General features: G+C 58.9%; 3 protein-coding genes across 10 annotated transcripts; 1 reads left to right on the top strand and 2 right to left on the bottom strand.

The window, feature by feature from the left end:
* Positions 1 to 273: 273 nt before the first annotated feature.
* Positions 274 to 5,310, top strand: FAM240C (family with sequence similarity 240 member C). 8 transcript variants are annotated; one of them, XM_036025121.1, is made up of 3 exons: positions 274 to 372; positions 2,883 to 3,031; positions 4,972 to 5,310. In XM_036025121.1, exons 2-3 carry the CDS (start codon positions 2,886 to 2,888, stop codon positions 5,099 to 5,101), a joined length of 276 nt encoding a protein of 91 aa, XP_035881014.1. In that variant the 5' UTR covers positions 274 to 372; positions 2,883 to 2,885; the 3' UTR covers positions 5,102 to 5,310. The 8 variants fall into 8 exon arrangements, 7 of the variants coding, with proteins under 7 accessions (XP_035881014.1, XP_035881012.1, XP_035881011.1 ...); XM_036025119.1 differs by having other exon boundaries at positions 296 to 431; XM_036025118.1 differs by lacking the exon at positions 274 to 372 and adding an exon at positions 1,477 to 1,789.
* A 5,629-nt stretch (positions 5,311 to 10,939) lies between these two features.
* Positions 10,940 to 16,344, bottom strand: LOC114496816 (acrosin-like). Its single transcript, XM_036025097.1, has 5 exons — positions 16,268 to 16,344; positions 14,486 to 14,769; positions 12,385 to 12,530; positions 11,397 to 11,544; positions 10,940 to 10,953 (listed from the first exon to the last, which is right to left on the bottom strand). Exons 1-5 carry the CDS (start codon positions 16,342 to 16,344, stop codon positions 10,940 to 10,942), a joined length of 669 nt encoding a protein of 222 aa, XP_035880990.1.
* A 1,661-nt stretch (positions 16,345 to 18,005) lies between these two features.
* Positions 18,006 to 21,866, bottom strand: LOC114497505 (28S ribosomal protein S24, mitochondrial). The gene is made up of 4 exons (XM_028513294.2): positions 21,764 to 21,866; positions 21,619 to 21,687; positions 21,375 to 21,486; positions 18,006 to 19,746 (listed from the first exon to the last, which is right to left on the bottom strand). The coding sequence occupies exons 1-4, from the start codon at positions 21,800 to 21,802 to the stop codon at positions 19,463 to 19,465; spliced, it is 504 nt and encodes a 167-aa protein (XP_028369095.1). The 5' UTR covers positions 21,803 to 21,866; the 3' UTR covers positions 18,006 to 19,462.
* Between the last annotated feature and the right edge of the window lie 414 nt (positions 21,867 to 22,280).

Consider the following 22,280-nt stretch of genomic DNA (forward strand, 5'->3'; position numbering starts at 1 on the left):
GAGGGACGTTCCCTGCTGCTCCCACCGCTGCTTTTCTGTCACCAAAGCCAGCGGTGACTCCTGGGGGGACTGTGTGCAGGGACGGCTGCTGTCCCCAAGGAGGGCGGGGTGCGGGGCGTCCCAGGGAGGTCCGGGGTGCGAGGAAGGTGCCCCGCTCGGAGCGCAGCTCCCGCCTCCCCGCACGCCGGCCGGGAGCCTGCAGTCCTCCGACGACCAGTCCGCAGGGAGGAAGCGGGCGGCTCCCACAGCCGTGGTGCAGCTGCATCTGTGTCTGAAGAGCCTGCCCGCGCCTCCCGGCCTTCGGGAGAGACCCCCTGACACCCAGGGCCGGCGTTTTAATGCTCGCACCACCTGCGCCGTCCCCAGGAGCCAGTGAGTGACCCTGAGGTGTCCCACCACCCACCACTGTAGCCCCGCACGGCAGGCCCCAGGTAACGTCTTTGCCCGCTTCCAGGTGCCGAAAGCCGGGCACTGCCGGTGGGGAAGGGCAGCGTCTCTGCGAAGCCGGAGCCTCAGTCCCCCAGGCGCGAGGGGCAGGCCCGCCCTGGGCTGCTGCGGACATCCTCCGTCCTCAGGACGCCCCCCGTTGTGCGCGCGGAGGGGGGGGCGGGGGTGCTAGAGAAACACTGCGCTCGGGTCTGTGTCAGGTCTGTAGGTCTGGTGTGGCGCTGCATCCCCTGTGTCTCCATCTCCCCAGGAACAACCCCCTCCCCCGCCCCCCCAGCCCCTGGTCGGACCGCACCGCCCTCTCCCTGATAACCCTAACCGTCTGGGCACTGTCTCCGCAGAACTCGGGGACCACGTCCCAGCGGGGCAGGAAGACGCTGAGGTAGGGCCCCAGGAGGCGGCCACACGGGCAGACCGAGCACAGGACGGCGGGTCTGGGGGCGGGGGGCAGCGGTCGGAGCGGAGGGGCGAGTCTGCAGGTCTCTGCAGACACTGGACCCTGACCGCCTTGTTCCCCCGTTTGGGGCGGGAAAAGCCTGCTCACAGCGTCACAGGTTAATTTCTTAGGTGCCCTCTAGAGGGTGGTCCTGGTCCGTGGGTGGGACTTGGGAAGCTCGGGAGACGGAAGAGTTAAAGAGTCGACGGAGGGGCCAAACGTGTTCCCCCGCATCCCCCCTTCAGCGCTGGTTTTCAGATTGCACGAGGAACAGACGCTCAATGTAAAAAGTTCACAACAGGCTGAACAACGAGAAAAGGGCTCCTGCCCACCCTGTGCCTCCCCCGAGCGTGACCCACCGCTGTCCGTGGACCGTCGCTGCAGAAAACCCTCACGAACCGTTCAAGTCACGGTGGGTGGGTGCGCGCTGCTTTTTCACAAAACCCCAGCCTCGGGGGATTCTTGGCATTAGCCACCGAGAGAAGGCGTTCCTGCCTTTGTCCGCACCGCTGTCTCGCAGGGAGGGAGCCGTGCGCGCGGGAGACCCGCCAAGCTGCCCTCCCCGCTTCTGGAGGCACGCGCGCTGGACGTGCCTGCCGGGCGGACGGTCTGCAGGCCGTTCAGGCGGAGGGCGGGTCTTCGCTCCCAGCCCCGAGCTGACGCCGAGCGCGGCGCACCAAGCCCACAGAAGAGGCAGCGGCAGGAGTCACCTGGGCGCGCGCCTGGAGTCGCACCGCAGGACGCCGCCCCCAGAGGGTCCCCAATTTGGCTGAGAAACGACTGAAAAGCAAGCTCTGTCCGAGGGGAACGTGACTTTGCCGATACCTCTTCCCACTCAGACTTCTGATGAAACGCCCCGGTGAGGAGCAGCCCACGGTGGTCTGTGCACTGCGCACCTGCCTTCAGGTGTCTTCTCGCTGGGCCCTCGCTGGCTCCTCGCCCCCCTTTCCTGCTGTTTCTCGCCACAGGGTGGGGTTGGGGGGGGGGGCTGGGGCTGCGCGGGGGCCCGCGCCAGGAGCCGCTTCGTTTCCGCTCGGTTTCAGCGGACCCGCTTCTCTCGAGAGGTTCCCGCCGAGACCCCGGCCGGCTCTAACTCGCCGGCAGCGCCCGCTCCGCACAGACACAGACGTGCGCGGACCTCAGTGCCTCGTGGGAGACCGCGTGTCTGGAAGGAAGGCGGAGAGGCCCACGTCCGGTGAGGAGCAGTGCTCCTCCGCGGCCCTCTGAGGACCCCTCCCCGTGGTCTGTCCGGGCCCTGGACCTGCTTCTGCAGCCCCACGTCACAGCCACAACCGCACCGACTGGTTGTCTCGCGGAGCACTGGGAACAGGCTCCCGGTCCCGGTTCTGCCTGAGTCGGTCCCGGGACCTTCCTGTGCGTCTGTCCGAGGCAGAGATTTCTCCCTGCCTGGGACGCCGGCAGCGCGTTCCTCCCCTCCCGGGACCAGCGGGGACTGAGCCCTGCGCTCGCGGCCGCGCCCCGAGGAGTGGAACTCCCGCACAGCGCGGGGCTCAGGCCGCGGCAGACAGTGGTCGCCACCTTCCTTCAGAGGACCCGGGCCCTCCCGTCTCCTCTTCCGAGAGCGCAGAGCGCGTCGGCTCGGGCCTGGGGCGGGGCCCGGCGGGCGCACTCGCCGGACCGGAGAGAAGCGGACGGCTGCCCCAGGGCGCCGGACAAGGCCTCACAGGGACAAGTTCTCCGCAAAGGGGCGGTGGGAGCGGCTCCTCAGGCACAACCCGCCTCGGCCCGGGGTCTGGGCTCTGAAACCGCCGGTGTTCTGATAGCACGGTCCTTCCGGTGCCAGAGAGCTGGCTGGACGGGACCCTCCGTCCGCCTCACGTCACCGCATTCTACCAGACGTGCTGCTGAGGGCTCATCGAGCCGGACCCAGTCTGGTGTTTGGGGCTGGGCCAGCGCCCTCACTGTTAACTGCTGGCGCTCCTGCGCTCTCGGAACACAGCGCGAAGGGCTGCGCCCTTGTCGATTTTCCCTCTTCCAGGAAATGAGTGCAGGATCCACGGTGAAGCACCCAGGACGGGTGGCCTGCGATGCAGAAGGGCTGAAGGCGTTCTGGGAGAAGAAGGTCCGGCTGCACGCACAGCAGCTGCAGAGCGAGGACGAGCGTGTTCGCAGGAGCGCCCTGGACAGGTGGGCAGGTGGGCGGCCAGGGGGACCCCCGCGCTCAGGCACTCAGCCCCCGCCCCCTAACAGAAGCGTGTCAGGCCCAGCCTTCCTGTCACAGTTGGAGGCACTCTCCACCGGGAACAGCCCCATTAACTCAGCGTCTAGTCCCAGCATTGAGTGAGTGGAGAGGGGAACACCCCGGGGTCCCACGCCCTTCCATCCCCCGCTCGGCCCCCCACCCCTCCATCCTCACACTCCCCTGCCATGGGGGCGTGTCCTGCTTTGGTCTGAGGTTGTGACAACTGCTCCCACTGAGGGTAAGACTGAGAGAAGAGAGTTCGCTCTGCCCCTTCCCACACACTTGTGTGGCCGAGGACCCAAAGCCGACTGACCCCTTTCTTCCTGCAGCTGCGCCCCAGGGCCTTGGTGCTGAGGGGGCCTCTGGATGACCCCAAGCAGACTCAGGATATCTGGTCCCAGGCCTAGAGGGCGGATTAGCACATAGTTCACACCTAGACAAGGACTCAGATGGCCAGTAAGGCCAAAGTGGTCACAGCCTCTTCCCCAAATAGCAGCAGCAGCTGCTGCCCCGGGAGCAGATTGGGAAGGAGGATTCTGATCCAGGTGGACTGACCTTCCAGCCGTCAGAGGTCTGGCTGCTGTGCTGGCCCCTCCCCCAACTGTCATCTCTTGGCTGTGGGATGGGCTATGCCATTCAGGACCCCTGCCCCAGCTGATACGTGAAGAGGGGCCGTGGTGCCATCCTCTCCACATGGCTAGCCCCACCCCCGCTCCTAGGGTCTCAGGGCTCATCCTGTCCTCTTGAGCCATCAGGCCCTGGAACCTTCTGGGTCTTCTGCCCAGGGATGCAGGTCCCAGGAGTGGGGTCTGGGCCCAACAGTGACAGGGCCACCGGCTCCAGCTGGGTGTATCGTCAGGTCCTGGGCTGAGGGGACAGGACTGTGGGGTGGGACGTTTTGCACCCGTCTGGGAAGATGTGGCTAGTGATCGGGAGCACAGACCACAGCCAGGATGCACCCTGTTCCCTGGACAATGGCAGCCCCCTGAGGATGTCCCCACGGGCACCCCCCAGTTCCCGCAGTTCCCAGAAGTCAAAGTCATCTCCTTTTAAATGTCTGGCCCTGGGGCAGTCAGTCAGCAGCCAGAGCCTGGTGAACGGGCGGGCGGGATGGTGGCCATCGGTCAGACGTGGGGCCGCCCCTCGTGGGCACTTCTGTCCCGGTCTGACCTCCTGCTGCTCACTCAGGCCCCTGGGTGTGTGGGTGCCTTTACCAAGTTGCCGCCAGGCCCTAAGGTGGCTGGAGCCGGGCACCCCCCACCCACCCTCTAAAGCCAAACCACACACTCAGGCCCAGAGGTGCCAAGTGGTCATTGTCTGCGGGCAGACGTCCAAGACTGAGGGAGGCTGGACCCCTGGACCTGGCTGTCCTTGTGGCCGGAGCAACTCTCCCCTGCACTGTGGTGGCAGCACGTGCTGCCGTCCAAGGCGGTCACACCGGGTGGACAGGAGGGTGCAGAGAGGAAGGAGGGCAGCACCCTCGGGGCGCAGGCCGACTGCACCCCCACGTCCTGTCCTCGTGAGCACACGCACCTCCGTGACGAGCCAGGCCCTAGGCCAACCAGAGCATTCGGGATGTGGCTCAGCCTCTCTGGGGCTCAGAAGTTTCCAGAAGCTGCTTCCTGGGGCAAAGTGCTTTCCCTCTGGGGCGAGGGTCCGGAGGGAGACCCTCCATGACAGATGTGGCTCTGATCCCGAAGTGGCCAGCCCTGAGGCTGCAGGGCTCTCTGAGGCCTTACAAGGTCACGGATGCTGGCTGGGTGGGGACACGTCCCGGGGAGGGGACGGCTATGCTCACACATGTGCGTGGTGCCGACAGACAAGGCCTGGCCGTCCCCTGGCTCTGGCAAGGTGACTCACAACGCCAAAATTCCCGCCGTCCCAGGCTCCGTGGAGAATGGGCTCAGAAGCTGGAGCTGAGGCACAGGATGCTGCAGGCGCACCGGAAGTCCGCCCCACAGTCGTCCCTTCTGGGCACTAAGTCCTTCTGCACTGGAGACAAGACCGCAGCCTGAGTCCTGCATAGAGCAGGGACGCACCGTGCCTGGCTCCCCAAGAAGGAATGGCCCGTGGGGGCTGCACGTGGGGGCTGCCTGCAGCGCCACTGCACCCATGGCAGGCTCCACGGGTGCGCTCACCCTGCTTCGCCCTGGTTGCATGGGGTGCCATTGGGTTTGCTTTTCCAGCACAAAGTATGTGCCCAATAAAACCCAAGGTAATTGGATTGTTTGTGCAACATTTTCTTCATAGGCTTTAAATTCATCTTAAAAGCTGAACAGGCCTTGGCTGGTGCGGCTCAGTGGACTGAGTGCCAGCCTGTGAACCAAAGGGTCACCAGTTCTATTGCCAGTCAGGGCACACACCTGAGTTGTGGGCCAGGTGCCCAGTGGGGGGCGTGTGAGAGGCAACCACACACTGATGCTTCTTCCCCTCTCTTTCTCCCTCTCTTCCCCAATCTAAAAATAAACAAACATAACCTTTTTTTTAAAGCTGCACACAGTGTTACTAACTTGCAACAAGTCATCAAAATATACTCAGCTGCCCCACAAGGTTTTCTGACTGCCTACCTGCAAATTTTGTTTCACCTTTGGTCAAAGAATGTCCATAAAGCTCAACCCCAGGATGATGCCTGATGTGATGCTATATGCAGCTTTGTGCTTTTCCAAACACCCTCCTGTTCACTGTTGGAAGTTTCGTCCCTCCTGGCCCCAAGTTGTGTCTGTGACCCCCTGGGTGGGCAGGGGCAGAGCACACAGTAAAGCCCAGGCTGCCAATGAGGACCCAGCTTCCAGCAGTGACGCTCACATTTGCACCTGAGCTCTGCAGCCCACGTTCTCCCTGGCAGGCGCCCAGCTGTGGCCACTGCATCCACTCAGTGATATGGAGCATGTGGCTTGGGGCTGGAGTCCAGCTGTGGCTCCTCCGGGGTCTCCCCTGGTCTTGTCTCCAGGTTTAGCTGCTCATTGGTTTGGGTTCTGCTTTGTTGAGTTGGCAAAGGCGGGGGAAGGCACATGGCTTTGCCCACTGAGGGGCCTCTCCAGAGCGTTACCTGGAGACAAGGCTCTGACCGCAGCAGCCAGGGACCTCCTGTGCCCCACTGGTCCCTCAGACAGCATTTCCAGAGCTGACCACATGGCCTGGATGGGTGCACGGAAAGCCCAGAGAGAATGAGTGGAGAGAGCACCGCACGGGTCCCTTACGACACAGCTCCTCCGTCACCACTCAGACTCCCGTCACTGTTCGTGACTCAGGAGATTTCGCGGACAAGCACCCTGGGGAACCTGGAGATTAATAGCCCCCAAAATAGCTTGAGAATAGGAGTCACTCACTAATACTCGCAAAGCCCCAGGCTGCTGGAGGTCACTTTATCTGAGGATATACTTAGAACGCATTGCTGTCAGCACCAATAAATGGAGGCGTCAGACCAGCCCATCTTGGCTGGAAGGGCACATTCCTGCCTTTGGGAGTCGTGCAGAACCCCTGAGACAGCCACACCCTCCTGCCGTCTGTCACGATCCCGGTGACCCAAACACCCTCCACTGACGGCGGGAGCCAGCATCGCAGGAACACAGGTGTCCTCCAGCCTCGTCCTCACTCTATGTCACTGACCCTGTCCTCCGGCAAAACGGAGCCGGACTCAGAGGCTGGGAGGCACTCAGTGAGGAGGGGTGGAAAGACCAGGAGAGAACTTAAACAATGTGGCTGCATAGGCTGAACAGAGACATGGCCCAGAGAGTGATGGAGGTGGCAGCGTCGCCTGTCCACCCAGACAAAACGAGCAGGGCCGGAGCTGCTCATGCTGGACATGCCAGTGGGCAGACGAGTGGTGTGGACACTGAGACCGGCACCAAGGTGGCCGTGGTCCTGGGTCCCGATGCCCCTCGCCCTCTGGACTATGCTCTGTGCCCAGTGAGGCCCACCTGTCACCCGGGAGCTGGCGGGGCCCGCAGTTCAGGCGCAGTGGGTCGGCGCACACTCCAGGAAGTCCACTAGCAGGGCGTTGCTCCTGGGCACAGAGGGAAGGAGGGACCGAGTCTCCAAAGACCAGAAGCACTTGGAAGACACACAGCGCTATCCGCCCACCGGGCCAGTGACGGTTACAGAACGGTGCACCCCAAACTGCAGAACACGCGCTTCTGAAGCACACAAGGAGCACGTCCCAAGACTGAGAGCATTTCAAAGACAGTGGGGACTGACTGTGGGAGCAGGGGGTGGGGCAGGGGAGAGCAGTGGGGGAACTTGGGACACCTATAGTAGAAAAATGATTGAAAAAAAAGGGAAAGGCATTCAAATGGCCAATAAGCCCATGGAAGGATTTTGCCATCGGGAGTCACTAAGGAAATGCAGGTTACTAGGTCGCAGGCGCAGTGACAAGGCCCAAGCAGCGCTGACGTGCAGGAAGGGGTCGGGGACAAGAGCCCCCTGAGGTCAGAGGCAGTGGCCCCATGCAGTGTCTGACACAGTAACATCCGTGTGCTTCTTAAATAGTGGTTCCAAAGGCACCCAAGAAAGAGAAATGAAATAGCTTCTTTGCTCAGTCTACCGTGGTGTCGTGGCTGGACCAGGCTCCTTTCAAAACTGAACCGCCGTTAGCAGAAGTACAGAGACTCGCACCGCCTGCACCCTGGGAAGTTCCCAGGGCCGAGGAGGGAGGAACAGGGGACAGGAGGGACCAGGGTGTGACGTGGGACCAGGGTCACTTTAAGGCTCGAGAGGCCCGGCCTCAGCCTCACTGGGGAGCAACGTTCCAGTGGGTTGGACCCCAGCAGTCTGAACGGTCGATGGGGTTTCTGCTCCTTCAGTCCGATCCCCAGCTGCACCTCCGAAGACTGAGATGAACAAGTCACCCTGTTAACATAACACAACATCACATAACATATTACAACATAGCAACATGATATAACGTGATGTGCTGTGATAGGATACAATACATGACATAATATAACATATTATACCATGACAACTACATGGCGTCCCTGTAAGAAGGTGTCTCAGGTCGAGTGTGCAGATCCCACTCTGAAGTGCGTGCGGCACCGACAGGTTTTTCGTGGTCATGCTCCGTCTTTCCTGAGCTGTGTTAATGCAACACTGCAGAACGTGAGGACAAGCACGCCCTGAGGGATGGCACCACGTTAGCTGTGACCATCGGCATTGTGAACAAGAGCTGTTGGGTAACAGCTCAGCTCCCAGTTTCACCCATTTTCATTCAATGATTGCCCAGAACAGCACAATGGAGATCTCCAGCCGTCCATCTGCTGCAGAAAATAAGCTCTGTCTTGCTTCCTGCCTTGTTTCAGAGTGATCCTTCTGGCCTCCCGCCGTGTTACAGAAACACTCAAAAGAGCTCTGGAGTAGCTTTCACCTGTGGTCATCAGTCCCAGTGCGACCTTGGGCAAAGGCCACCGACGGTGTGGGGGTGTGGGGCCATTCCCGGTGACAGTGGCAGCAGGAAGGCAGGGTGCTCAGAGCCCTCGGAAGACAAACAAACTAAAGTTACACTCCCCGTCACACACGCAAATCTCCACAGATGCATGGAAATGACTTTTCCCACCTTTGACTCTTCGTCATATCTTTATTTCAGTCTAGTCACATCAGAAGAGAGTCCACCAAAGAAGAAATCAAGGTCGCCAGAGCTCAGACTGCCCATCAGGATGGAGGCATAAGTGAACACACTTCGTCTCCTTGCACAACTACATAAAAAATTACAACCAAACCTCAAAACGAATAACACCCAGAACTGTCAGAAAGTGGAGTTGTATGGAAGTCCAACAAACGAGAATTTAAAGAAGCCACATTCATGCAGATGGGCAGAGACGCAGAGATGGGTGGAGAGGTGCAGAGACCCGGTGTGGCGCAAGGAGGCGGTGGACCGGGCAATCCCACATTCATGTATGTTGGATAAAAGTTGGGAGGGACCTGGCTGGCGTAGCTCAGTGGATTGAGCGCGAGATGCGAACCGAAGTGTCGCAGGTTCGATTCCCAGTCAGGGCACATGCCTGGGTTGTAGGCCACGGCCCCCAGCAACTGCATATTGATGTTTCTCTCTCTCTCTCTTTGTCCCTCCCTTCCCTCTCTAAAAATAAATAAATAAAAATCTTTAAAAAAAATCAGGAGGGACACCTCAGAAGAAAAGGACCCCAGCCCCAGGCCAGACACATGGCCCAGGGTTCCAGCGCCAGGAAGATAAATCCCTGTGACTTCTGGCTGTAAACACCAGTGGGGGTTGGGCCAGCACAAGAAACTGCCGGATTTTCAGAAGATTTCGCTTAAGGGCACACACGAACTTAGAACTCATGCAGACCCACCCCCTCTGAGATTCAGCACCAGGACAACAGCTGCAAGGGCACGGGTCTCATACCGGGAGAACGTCACCTGACCGCAAACAGGACAAGGCCGAGCAAACCTCCAGAAGCCAGGCAGCAGCACTGTCCCTGCTCTGAGCCCTTCCACCACACAGAGCCACATAGTGGTGAAGCAGGTTGTCCCATCCTGGCAATTACCTAGGTCTCCACTCCACACAATTTACAGATGCCTTTTCTATCATGCTCCATGCTACTAAGACAGGGAGTCAAAGCAGCTGTACTAATACACAGAAACAAAGTTGACAGGGAAGCTGCCGAATCGAGGAGACAGGGAAATGTGGCCCAAATGAAAGAACAGAACCCCAGAAAAATAATTAAATGAAAGAGAGACAACCAACCTATCAGGTGCAGAGTCCAAAACACTGGTGATCAGCTCTGGCTGGTGTGGCTCAGTGTACCAAGTGCCAGCCTGCAAAGCGATAGGTCACTGGTTTGATCCCCAGTCAGGGCACAAGCCTAGGTTATGGGCCAGGTCTCTGGTCGGTGGCATGCAAGAGGCAACATACCGATGTATCTCTCGCACATCGATTGTTTCTCTCTCTTTTTCTCCCTCCCTCTCCCTCTCTCTCTAAAAATAAATAAATAAAATCTTTTTAAAAAACACTGGCAATCCAGATGCTCAAAGAACTCACTAAGTAGAGCAAAAATGTAGGGGGGGAAATGAAGGTTACACTACATGAAGTAAATAAAAATCTACAGGAAACCAACAGTGGATGGGAAGAAGCCAAGAATGAAACCAACGCTTTGGGACTCGAGGAAGGAAAAGTCATTCAATCAGAAGACCAGGAAGATAAATGAATTAAAAAAAAAAAAAAAACAAGGATAGGCTTAAGAACCAATCGCTAGGACAGCTTTAAACATACCAACAGCTGAATCATAGGGGGGCCAGAAGGAGGAAAGGAAGAGCAAGAAGTCAAAAACTTACCTGAAAAATTAATGAAAGAAAACTTCCCTAATTTGGCGAAAAACATAGACATGCAAGTCCAGGAAGCAGAGTCCCAAACAAGACGGACCCAAAGAGGACCACACCAAGACATCCTAATTACATTACCCAAGATTAAAGATAAGGAGAGAATTTTAAAAGCAGCATAAGAAAAGAAGAGAGTTACATACAAAGGAGTGTCCATAATCCTATCGGCTGATTTCTCAAAAGAAACCTTGCAGGCAAGAAGGGGCTGCAAAGAAGTTTTCCAAGTCATGAAAGATAAGGACCTACATCCAAGATTGCTCTGTCCAACAAAGCTATCATTTAGAATGGAAGGGCAGATAAAGTGCTTCCCAGACAAAGTAAAGCTAAAGGAGTTTATCACTACCAAGCCATTATTACACGAAATATTAAAGGGACTTATTTAAGAAAATCAAAACTATGTGCATTACAAAGGCAACAAACTCACAACTATCAACAGCTGAATCTAAAAAAAAAAAAAGCAAACTAATCAAACACCCAGAACAGGAACAAAATCATAGGTATCGAGATTATTTGGAGGGTTATCAGCTGGGAGTGGCTGTGGGAGAATGGGCGAAGAGGTGAGGGAATTAAGAAACACAAATAAGTTGTTACAGGATAGCCACAGAGATGCAAAGGTCAGTGTCGGATGTGGAGAAGCCCAAGAACTTATAAACATGACTCATGGACATGAACTGAGGTGGGGATTGCTGGAAGGAAGAAGGGTACCATGCAGAGGGAGGCAAAGGGGAAAAAATTGGGACAACTGTAATAGCATAATCGATAAAATATATTTAAAAATAAATAAAAATCAAGATTTGAAAAACACAACTGACATCGTGCATGCTATACACTGTGCAACATCCCATCTGCAGGCAGGTGAAGGAGGGAGGTAGAGTCCATGTGGGTTTGGGTGGAGTTGCGGGGGCAGATACGGAGTCCAGAAAACATCTCTTATTACAGAAATACTTGTTAATTTATTTGTTTCATCTTTTTCTGTACATTTCAGGCGTGACAGGTTCCCTGGGTCTGTGGACAGCGAGGCCAGCTCCGGGAAGCCTACGGCCTCCGAGTCATCACGTAGGCTCTCCCCGTCATCACTGCTTCTTCCGCCAGAAAGGGTCTTCCGCTTCGGGGTCTCCATGAGCTGCTGCAGTCGTTTGGCAAAAGAAGGGGCTTCAGGAGGTTTAATGGGAGATGGGGGTGGAGGAGGTGGGGGAGGTGGGGCTGGGGTGGAGGCTGGGGCAGGGGTTGGGATGTAGGTGGTCAAAGGGGAGGTGGTTGAGGAGGGTATTGGAAGTACCGAGGAGGGCGGAGGGAGGAGACTGTAGCGGGGGATGTGGCAGTGCTGGGAGGGGGAGGGGTGCTCAGCTGAAGCATCTCCAAGGCGTTGGAACTGGTCTTGGAAGAGATCCAGTTCAGGTAGGGCCAGGTGGCTGTGTAGATTCCAGGGCGCTTCGCTCGGGCACAGCCCACCCCCCAGCTCGTGATTCCAACCATCATGTAGGGGTCCTCTGTCCTTCTTCTGCACATGAGAGGCCCGCCACTGTCCCCCTGCCAGGAGGACATAGGAATCACACTGTGCTGAGCCACTGTCCCTGCTCCCAGGATCACGGGGGCTGTGGTGAAGGGCCAGCCAGGGTGGGGAGGGTGCGACGGTCCCGGGCTTCCGTGCGGCGAGGAGGGAAGAGGAGGAGCCCACGCATCCCCGAGTGTGGCTTCACAGGCCCACACGAGTGTGTGCGTGCACGTGGAGTTGGAGGCTCGGGGTGCTGCTTGGGTGGTGTGGCCTCTGTGTTAGGGTGAGAGAGAGGCTGCACGTGGTGACCGGTCCATTGCAGGGGCAGCTGGTGGGGGTCACCTCCATGTTCATGGTGACTGTAGACATGGGACCAGGAAAAGGGTCACCAGAGTGGGGCCCTGTAGCGTGTGGAGCGGAGGGGCCCAAGAAAGTGGGGTCCGCAGGGGCCCGGCACCCTGAGACAGTCACCTGGCAGGTGTCCACGTAGCCCTCGGGGTGCCCTGCACACACGTTGGTGGAGCGCACGCGGCCGCGGTACCACAGGGTCGAGTTGCACAGGCCGAGGTCGAGGATACTCACAAGGGCCTCCTGCAGCACGGGCGACATCTTTTGGGCTGCAACAGGCGACCCAGTGGTCAGTGGTCACGGAAGACACACCCCTGCGTCTGGGAAAGCCCCGCCTCCTCCCTCCCCTGAACCCTGGTCCTCCGTGAGGCTCTGTTCAGACCTGACATCCAGGAGAGCCCGAGGCCCTGGCCTGTGCTGTGCATGCGGACGAGAGACAGGGTGGACGGACAGAGGAAGAGCCCGGACCAGGGGCCAAGGGGCCGTGGGGCGGGGGGGCGGGTGCGGCCGGAGGGGGCTGTGTGCGAGTGGTGGCCGGTGGCTCACGGAGGCTGCTGGTGAGATCAGTAGGCGTGAGCGGATGTGCACAATGAGCCACACAGACATCATCTTAGTCCTCGCAGTCCCCCGTGACCCCCGTGACCCCTGTGACCCCCTGCCTGGGGGCTGGGGCTCCCCTCTCCAAGGTCACACAGGGCTGCGGTGTGGCTTGGGTTCAGCCCCGGGAGTTCCTCTCCAGGACCAAGCCCAGGGTCTGGCTGGAAGGCGCCCTCCCCGCTCTCCCCGCCAGGACTCCTCCGCCCCTGTGGACAGGCCCCCCGGTTGGGCGGTTGGGCAGGGGAGTCCTTCCCCAAGTGCCCCCTCTGTCCCGAGCAGGTCATGGGAAGACAGAGCTGTGGCTGGGCCGCCACACAGAGGCACAGTTCTCGGGCCAGGTCAGGGCTGCCTCACGCCCCAGAAGCTCTCCTGGGGTCTGGGGGTGGAGAGGGGCCTGGCCAGGGCAACCCCGAACGGGGCGCACTAGGTCTGGCGGGGACGGCAGAGACGGCCCCACAGACGACGCAGCTGTGTCCTCGGGGTCCCGTGGCCCCACAGACGGCGGGGCCCTGACAGCAGCCGCCGCTCTGGCCCCACAGCCTAGGAGGTGGGTTTGGACACCTGCTGCCATGCAGGTGGGGAGCAGGCAGGTGCAGCCTGGTGCGGGTGGGGCTGGAAGGAGCTCCTGGGCTATCGGGAGGCAGGAGCCCAGCGAGCCCGCGCAGGGCCAGGCACACGGCAGGAGGTGTGGCTGGCTTCCGGTGCCTTCCGTCCCCTCCCGCACTGCGTGGGGGCAGCAGTGACAGTATGCATGTGCCCTGCCCTGGAGAAGGGGTGACAAGGAGGTGCCCACCACCAGCTGGGCCTGTGAGTCACCAAGGTGACCGAGCCCTGGGTCAGGAAAGCCCGGGCCTTGTGTTAGGAGCCAGTTGTCCTCCAACAGGGACATTCGCAGCCCCAACGCCTGTTTTAAACGACCAGCTCGGGAGCTGAGCCTCGTGGGGAACGGGGACGTGGGGAACGGGGAGGGCGCCAGGCAGCGGGCAGGAGGGAAGGCCAGGACAGCCCCAGGGCTCGGAGCCCGAGATCCCTTCAAGACTTGGCCTTGGAGGTGCAGGTGTGGGTGAGGGAAATGTGGGTGTCAAAAACGACAGAAGTCCCTTTAAGTTAGCTGAGAGGGATTCTGGAACAAAAGAGGTCTTGAGGGAGGCCCAGGGCGTAGCTGGGAGCCTGCGTGCCTTGCGAGCCCACAGTGGCAACGGGTGAGGGGGTGGGGGTCGAGGGAGGGGCAGAGCAGGGAGGGCCCGGTGGGGGACCGGTGTCGGGGGGAGTCCCAGAACACAGGCACACCCATGGCAGAGCCTCGGACAACAGCAGCACGGCCAGAGACGGTCGCCCGGCCAGGAGGCAGGTCGTGGGTCACCCAAAGCCAGAGAAAGCAAGGCCCTGAGGACAGGCAGCCTTGACCCCGCTCTCAGAATGCCGGGTCACTCCTGTGCGTGCTCTGCTGCCCGGCCCTTGGCTCCCCCCCCCCGCAGCTTCTCCAGCTGGAAAGGGGTCGGGATGGGAGCTGCCAGGGCACCGTGCGAGGACAGTGCTCCGCCGGGCCTTGACCACTCCTGCTCCCCCTCAACGTCCACTCCGGGCAGGACCCGCAGTGGTCCCTGGGAGCCCCTCCCATGCTCACCGTCCTCCCTCAGGAATCCCCAGCCAGTCACCCAGCAGGAATGGGACACACGGGGTGGGCCTGCCGAGAAGTGGGGCAGGCAGCCGGGCCCGATGAAGGAGCCGCAGACAACGGGAGGGGTGAGCTTCACGAGAGTGATGCCGTTGGCCTCCAAGATGGGCGAGTAGCTCTGGGAAGGGACAATTTTCTGAACAAACCTCTCCTGGAGAGGCGGCTTCACCGGCTGGTTGCTGCCGTACTTGATTTCCCGGGCTCCGAAAACCAGTCTCCGGTCGTGGGCTTTCCTGTGGGCACGGGGGATGGGGCAGGGAGCCAGGCCGTCCTCCCCATGCACCGGCTGTGGCCGCGACCCTCAGAGCCTCCCCCGGCAGGGGTCACGTTCTGCACGCTCAGTCTTATCACTGCCAGGTGTCGAGAGCCGACCAACAGCCGACCTTTGACACAGTCTGGTCGGGTGAGACGCATGTGCACAGCAGAGGCGACTGTGGCCGGATCTCCTGTCTGTCTCCTCCTGCATGCCTGTCCCTGCTAGCAATAGGGGGTGGGGCTTTTAGATACCTGTGCGTTATTACAAAAAATCTGCACGACGCCTGATTCTGTGTGAAATGACTTGCTGACCACAGAACAGAGACCCCTAGCAACCCTAATGTTGCTTGCTTCCCCCACCTGGAAAGTTAAGGATAAAATTAAACTATGGGCAGACTAGCTGCCAGAACACTGGAGGAAGCTGTTGCTAGGAATGCTTAAGGAGTCACCATTCAAAAGCTCAAGATTTATTAGAGCCACTGCCTTTCCCATGCCCTGGGCAGGAGCAGTTATTAATGGGACCAGGCAGATAGAGAAGGAAGGAGTTTTAATTAAAATATAATAATCTCAGTACATGGAAACATAACATAACCCCCCTAGATATGTAGTTAATAGACCTAGGCAAAAAATCATTTATCTAATTTAGACTATCTAATTTCTATAAATAACTAATTTTTAAATCACTCCTTGTACCCCTTTGATTTAGACCAATCTATAGAAACTTAGTAGATATTTAATTATAATCAGCATTTGAAAGTTTGTGCCCGTATAGCTTTGTTGGCTATCTGATTAATGACCCTCTTGGTCAAAATAACCTTTGTTTAATATGGTTGATCTGTGGGACTTCCTGTACTTTTTGGTTATTTCTTTGTTTAACATGATTGATCTGTAAAACCTTCTGTGTTTTTAGAAACTATTTCTAGATTTTAGAAATCTGTGGTAATCATTTTTGTTTTAATAATCATATTATGTATTGAATATTGTATAACCTCCCCTATAAAAAAAAAGATTGATTTTTCTCGGTGAGTCAGTCAGGCCTAGAGAGCCTGGCTGTCCTCCGGCATCACATCTGGTGTCTGTCTCGTTTCACCTGAGCCGTTCCTCCTTCAGGGACCCTGAGATCCGCCGAGGCTGGACCCCAGCAGCCAGGCCCAGAGCCCCAGGGACACTTGGCAGAGACCCCAGGAGAATGCCCCTGAAGGCCCCGAGGCCTTCAGAAGAGCCCCGCTCATGTTCCCACATGTACTTTTTAAAAAGATTTTATTTATTTATTTATTTATTTTTAGAGAGGGAAGGGAGGGAGAAAGAGAGAGAGAGAGAAACATCAATGTGCGGTTGCTGGGGGCCATGGCCTGCAACCCAGGCATGTGCCCTGGCTGGGAATCAAACCTGTGATGCTTTGGTTCGCAGCCCGAGCTCAATCCACTGCCACATGTACTTTTCAGCCTGAAGCAGTGAGCAGTGCTGAGCACCCACTGGGCGTTCAGCAAGGAGCCCCTGCAGGCGTGGTACCACCAGCTGTCGTGGTTGGTGAGGACCTGCAGGCTGACCATCCAGGGCCAGGTCCCATGCACAGCATCCTGGCCTCTGATGACACACGGGCCCCCCCACAGGGTATCCCCGAACAGCAGCCTCCAGGGGCCACCGAGGAGAGACCGAGGGCACAGACCAGGCTGAGACCTCGAGCCTCTGCAGACGGCAGGGGTGTGGGGTTGGTGACGTGGGGGAGGTCTGGGAATGAGGGTGAGCTGTGCTGTGGAGCTGTGACAGAGCCACGGCCTCCAGGACATGGAGGGGTGTCCACGGTCCTGTGGGTGTCATCACAGGTGGGGGAAGAGGAGTCACGGGCGGCGGGGGAGATGGTGCGGGCCTGAGAAGTGTGGGGACCCCCAGGCTGGGCGAGGCTAACATGGAGTGCAGGGTGTCCCGGCCTGAGGTCTTCAGAACCAGTCTTGGGGTGCAGGGTTGGCCTGCACGGTGACGGGGAGAGAAGGACCACAGGCAGGTACAGGGGCTGCAGGTACAGGAGGCAGTAGGAGCGCAAAGGTGGAAGTTCCGGAAAGAGGGGGTGCAGGTCCCCCCAAAATCTGGCCCTGGGAAGTCTCACAGGACCGCAGCCCCCTAACTTTCGGATGCTCACCAGACGGCAGTAGAACTGGTGGCAGCTGAGAAACTCTGTTGTGAGCACTAGATGGCAGCAGCGAGTGACGTTCTCTGACGAGGTCCTGGAACCTCGCGCAAACCCTGGCATGCGCTGGCTGCACACCACGCGGCATCGGAGAGGAGCTTCTGTCAGCGGTGCCGCTCAGGCGGCTGCGGAGGAGTGTACTTCCTGATGAACTTCACTGTGGCGTCACTTGTAACACGCACACTAGATGGGAGCGGAAAAGGGCTTTTCTCCATGACCCGCACTTGAGTGTTATCCCCAAGGTGAACACGAGATGGCAGCAGAGAAGCGCTTTTTTGGCGAGAGCCAGGCAGGTGTGCCGGGTGCACACTAGGTAACAGCAGAGAAGCACTTTTCACGACCGGCGCTCGAGCGCTTTCCACGGGCTGCACACTCGGTGGCAGCAGGCAGGGCTGACCCCGGGCTCCACCACCCACCAGCCCTACGGTTCCAGGCAAATCCATGGGAACTCAGCCTCCTCCTCCGGGGGAGTAACTGCCCCTCTCAGGGCAGCCGGGAGGACTCAGCGAGGTGGGGCCTTCAGCTCGCTCTCCCTCCCTCTTCCCTTCTGTGCCCTCTCTTACCCCCTATGGGCTGAATAAATCAGGAGTCCAGCAAATCGTGTTGTTTCAGCAGAATGCACTCTCCCACTGGTGTCCACGCAGCCCAGCTCCCCGTGGGCACTCACTCCGCACAGGTTTGGCTTCCTCCTCAGGGCGGCTCTGACCACAGCCTCTCTCTGGTCCTCACACCCCTGCTCCTCCACAATCTCGGGGTCCCGCCTCAGCGCAGGCCAGCGCCACCCCACACCAGTCCTCTCGCTGCTCCCTCTGCTGCTTCCTGTCCCTGGCTCATCCAATCCAGCCTCCACACCGTGACCCGCTGATCTTTCAAAGTTAGGGATCTGACCCCTTCCCTTCCCACGCATGAGAGAACTGCCAACAGCTCCCCCATCCCAGCCTGGAGAATAGTCTTCCGCATCGGCACAGTGTCGAGACCCTTTCTCAGCCCCACCTCCTCCTCCTGGTTTCACTTCAGACTGCCCCACCCCACTCCGTCGCCAGGAACCCGAGAGGCCAGCATCAGCATCTCCGGCTGGGAGACCAGTCGGGGCTCGCACACACAGAGGTGCCAGCACTGGGACTGGCCTCAAATGTGGGAAACTGAATAAAATATAGACTTTAGTTAATAATGATGCATCAATAGTTTTTATTAATTACAATTCTTTTCCCAAAAGAGAAATTAATAGTCAAATAAGAGAAACCTATTGCCTCAAACTGAAAAACTAGAGAAAATCAGGTGATGCCCTATTAAAAATACACATTAATATGGTGCTTGTTCTCTCCATTCTCCGTGTTGTCTTCATTCTGTTTGCATTTTTTTCTGTTTTCTGTGTTCTCTGGCCTCTCCTCATTTCTCCTCTCTCTCTGTTTCCTCCAATTATGTAAGTACTGGAACTATGGCACACCACTTATTAGGGTGGGGCTGTGCTTTTGTAATAGCATATGCCGAAATAAACAGAAATTGCAGAACAGATGTGACCTGGTGTGATTATGACACGCAGGACAGGTGACGTGACAGTCGCGGGACAAGTCGGGACTGGCCCAGAATCCCAGGACATCGCTCAGGGACCAGGTCTCTGTGACAACTGCCATCTCCCCCAATCCTAGGTGTGCTTCCTTCACAGACAAGGGAGCCCCTCACACGCTGTTGGGGGGGACGTGACTCCGAGCGGCCTGTGGCAGACAGGCTGGAGGTTCCTCAGAAACCAAAACCAGGTCCACCCCGTGACCCGGCACGTCCTCCGCTGGGGGTTTCCTGGAAGAAGTGGAACCGGCACCGCAGACACACCTGCACACCTGCAAGTTCGTGTCAGCGTCATTCACGGCGGCCAGGGCGTGGGAGCAACCCACCTGCCCATCCGTGGGTGGCACACGCACACGACAGAATGTCACTCAGCCACGACAAAGGACGTCCTTCCACTGGGGCGTGGATAAACCGGAGGACGGCATGGTAAATGGAATGAGCCCGATCCAGAATGACAGACAGGGCATGACCCCACTTTCACGTGGTGCCAGCAGCAGCTGACCAAGAAGCAGAGCAGGTGCCGGTCACCAGGCGCAGGGGGAGGGGACAGAAGATGCAGGTCCAGGGCTCAAGTCTCAGCTGTGTGAGATGAGTGAGTACCAGAGACCCGGGCGACAGCCGTGGGGCCGCAGTGACCCGCACTCTCCACACGCCTGAGGGCTGCCACGACGGCACGTCGTCAGCGGCCCTTCCTGGGCCCCCGAGCGGCCTCAGCGAAACCCTGTCTGAGTCTGCTCCCCGAAGGGCGGAGGGGGACCGAGGGGCCGGACGACAGGGGCGGTCCGTCACTCAGCAGCGGCTGTGAGGGTGCCGTCTGTCTGTGGGCTCTGAGGGCTGTGCTTCCCCGTGTCCACCTCACCCTTCCCGCACGTGTCTGTGCTTGCGGGCTGGAGCCCGATGCCGAGGAGACGAGCGTCCTAGATGTACTTGTACACGACCTTGGAGGGCACCGTCTGCAGGTGCATGCGCACGGGGCACTTGTAGAAGTGGGACAGCAGGGCCTCGCTGTAGCCCACGAGGAAGTAGAGCTTGTGCGCCGGCAGCTGCCTCAGGACCAGCGCGCAGACCTCCACCTGGTTGGCCCGGCGCTTCAGGACGAGCTGGTCGGCCAGGCAGCCGGGGAAGGTGCCCAGCACGAACTTGCGAAGAAAAACGTCCTCCACCGTGCGCTCTGCGGCGTGGTCCTGCCCGTCCAGGTTCCCTGAGCACAGAAGGACACCACAGGGTCGGCCGGAGCTGCAGGGGCGACACCCGACAACAGCGCAGGGCACCCGACCCCCCCGACCTCGCCTCTTCTCTTCTGTGAGCGGAACAAGGACAACGCTGTGCAGTTGAGCACACATCATTTCATCACGCTCCCAAACTAGGCACTGTTGCTTTCCCCTTGTTTCACAAACGGGGAAGCATGAGGCCTTGACCAGGACACAGAACTCAGAAGACCCCCCCTTCACTCCCTTTCCCACTGGTCGCCCTGTCCACAGGCCAGAGACAAGGCCGCCGGCCCCTCTGAGGTTTGGGGCAGGAGCTCTCTCACCAGCCAGGGCCGGGGCCTCACCCAGTGATTTCCCAGCGGGGACCCTGCACCGCCTGCACCTCTCAGAGTTTCCGCTGGGCCTCCACACCCACCTCCAACCCCAGAACCAGACCCGGGACGGGTGACGGGGCAAGAGCCTTTAAGTAATTTCTCTACACAGGGGCACAGCAAACATCCAAGCTGAAACTCTCACACTGAACCGAACACGGTGGACGGTCGTTAATCCACAGCAGCTCCGTTCCGCACAGTCACTGTGGGCAGAGAGCGAGCACGCACTCAGCCACAGCGCCTGGGCAGACTCAGGGTTACAAGCCTTCGGTGGAGTTACTTTGGTCAATAGATCAGTACGTAACCTCGTCATATGTGTTTCCACTTAAAGACACCTCGTTCACTGCACGGGCGGGTGACCAGTGCCGTCTCCCAGCCGCACTAGGACTCGTGCCTGGGGGCAGCCAACCCAACACTCGTGTTTTCTCTGCAAAGCATGTCACAGCCTCCTTGAGTTCAGGACCCTAGACGAGCAGGGCAGCATCCCCGGCCGTTTCAAGGCGGCGGAGTCACCAACCAAACTGCAAAAACACGGCACTAAGAAACCTTGAGAAGGACACACACTTACCGTAGCGGAGCGGAAACCAGAGGGCAGAGCCCAGAAGGAGACCTGATTTGGGGTGGTGAACAGACAGTACAAGAAACGAATGATGTTTTACAGAGCTGTGCACCGAGACCTATGCAATTTCATTAACCAAAATCATCCCAACAAACTCAATTTAAAAAATTTAAAGAATAACTTAAAAAAAAAAAAAAAGAGCAGAGCCCTGTTCAACCTCAGCTGGGAAAGTGGCCATGTCTGAGAACGCCCGAGAAAGTGTCAAGAGCAGGCACTTTCACAAACACAAAATACAGAAAAATCCCTGCTCCCACGGGAATCGCAGCGTGCACAGCGCACTGTCGCGCGTGTCCACGCCGTTTCTGCGGCCTCTGAACCACTCGGCGTCTCTATCAATCACAGACGACAGGCAGCAAAACAAAAACAACTCCCGCCTCAAGTCACGCATGTCATTTCCGAGGAGGTGGAACGGGATCCTCGGTCCCCGCGGAAAGAGCCAGGTCTGGATCCCCAGACCCAGGTCAACACTCCTGGCCTGCCTCTGCCTGGTCACTTCTCTGCACGTACGGAACTGACTTCGGATTTGGTCACCGACTACTGATGGGAGTGAACATCGGCCATCTGCTCGTGTCGCGTCTGGGTTAGAGTCACAGCCCAAAACCTCTGGTGCGGCCTGGAGCCCCCTCACCTGTGTGCAGCGACAGCCAGCCTTTGCGGTGGGCGATGTGATGAGGAGCGTGCGCTTCCTCGTAGGTCACCGGTTTGTCCCCTTTGCCCACTCGGACCCGGGCCGCCCGATTCTGCGAGCAAAGAGCGGCCGTAAGTCCGCGCTCCCCACTCAGGATGCGACCTGGGTCCTCCTCCCCTCCGCCCCTAGTCCCCACCCCCTGCCCGGTGTCCCCCTGCCCTTCGGCCCCGGACAGACCGCTCACCTTGGCGCACGCGGCGGAGACGTGCAGGGCGCGCCAGGCACACGGCAGCGCGTGGCTCCGGGAAAGCACCTGCGTGTGGACGGGAGAGCGTGACACAGAGACCGGGGCACCCCCCGACCCGCCTGGCTCGCCCGCACCCACTCACCCACGGCCCGAGCCCTCGGCTGCACATGGAGGCCGCCATCTTCGACTGAGCGCAGCCCGTGACGTACCAGCGCGCCGCGGGGCAAAGGTCAGCGCCGGGGGGGGGCGGAGCGGGGGAGCCCGCGGACCGGCCCAAATCGAAGTCGGCGCGGGGGTGCGAGTCGCCCGTGCGGTGCGGAGCCTCGGGGCGGGGCCTCGCGGCTGGGTCCGGTCCGCACCCCGGGCGCTTGTTTCTGCTCCCCTGCTCCTGGCCCCGCTGTTGTTTGCGGGCTGCCCGGCGCAGATCCGGAGGTTGGAGGGTGCAGAGCGGGAGGGTTCACCCTGAGTCTCACACCGGCGTCCCGAGGACGAGGACGGGCCCCAAGCCCCCCGCTTGGAGCGTTGTCTTAGGTTCTACCACTTAGGCTGCTGGAGTTGTCTCCAAGTGTATTATAACTAGTATTACGGTGTGGATTGTGTTTACTACGTTAAAGTCCTCTGAATACACAGAAACCAGGTCACAAAGACTGTCAACCAGA

This window comes from Phyllostomus discolor, chromosome 5, assembly GCF_004126475.2.
Source record: "Phyllostomus discolor isolate MPI-MPIP mPhyDis1 chromosome 5, mPhyDis1.pri.v3, whole genome shotgun sequence".
Classification (NCBI taxonomy): Eukaryota; Metazoa; Chordata; class Mammalia; order Chiroptera; family Phyllostomidae; genus Phyllostomus; species Phyllostomus discolor.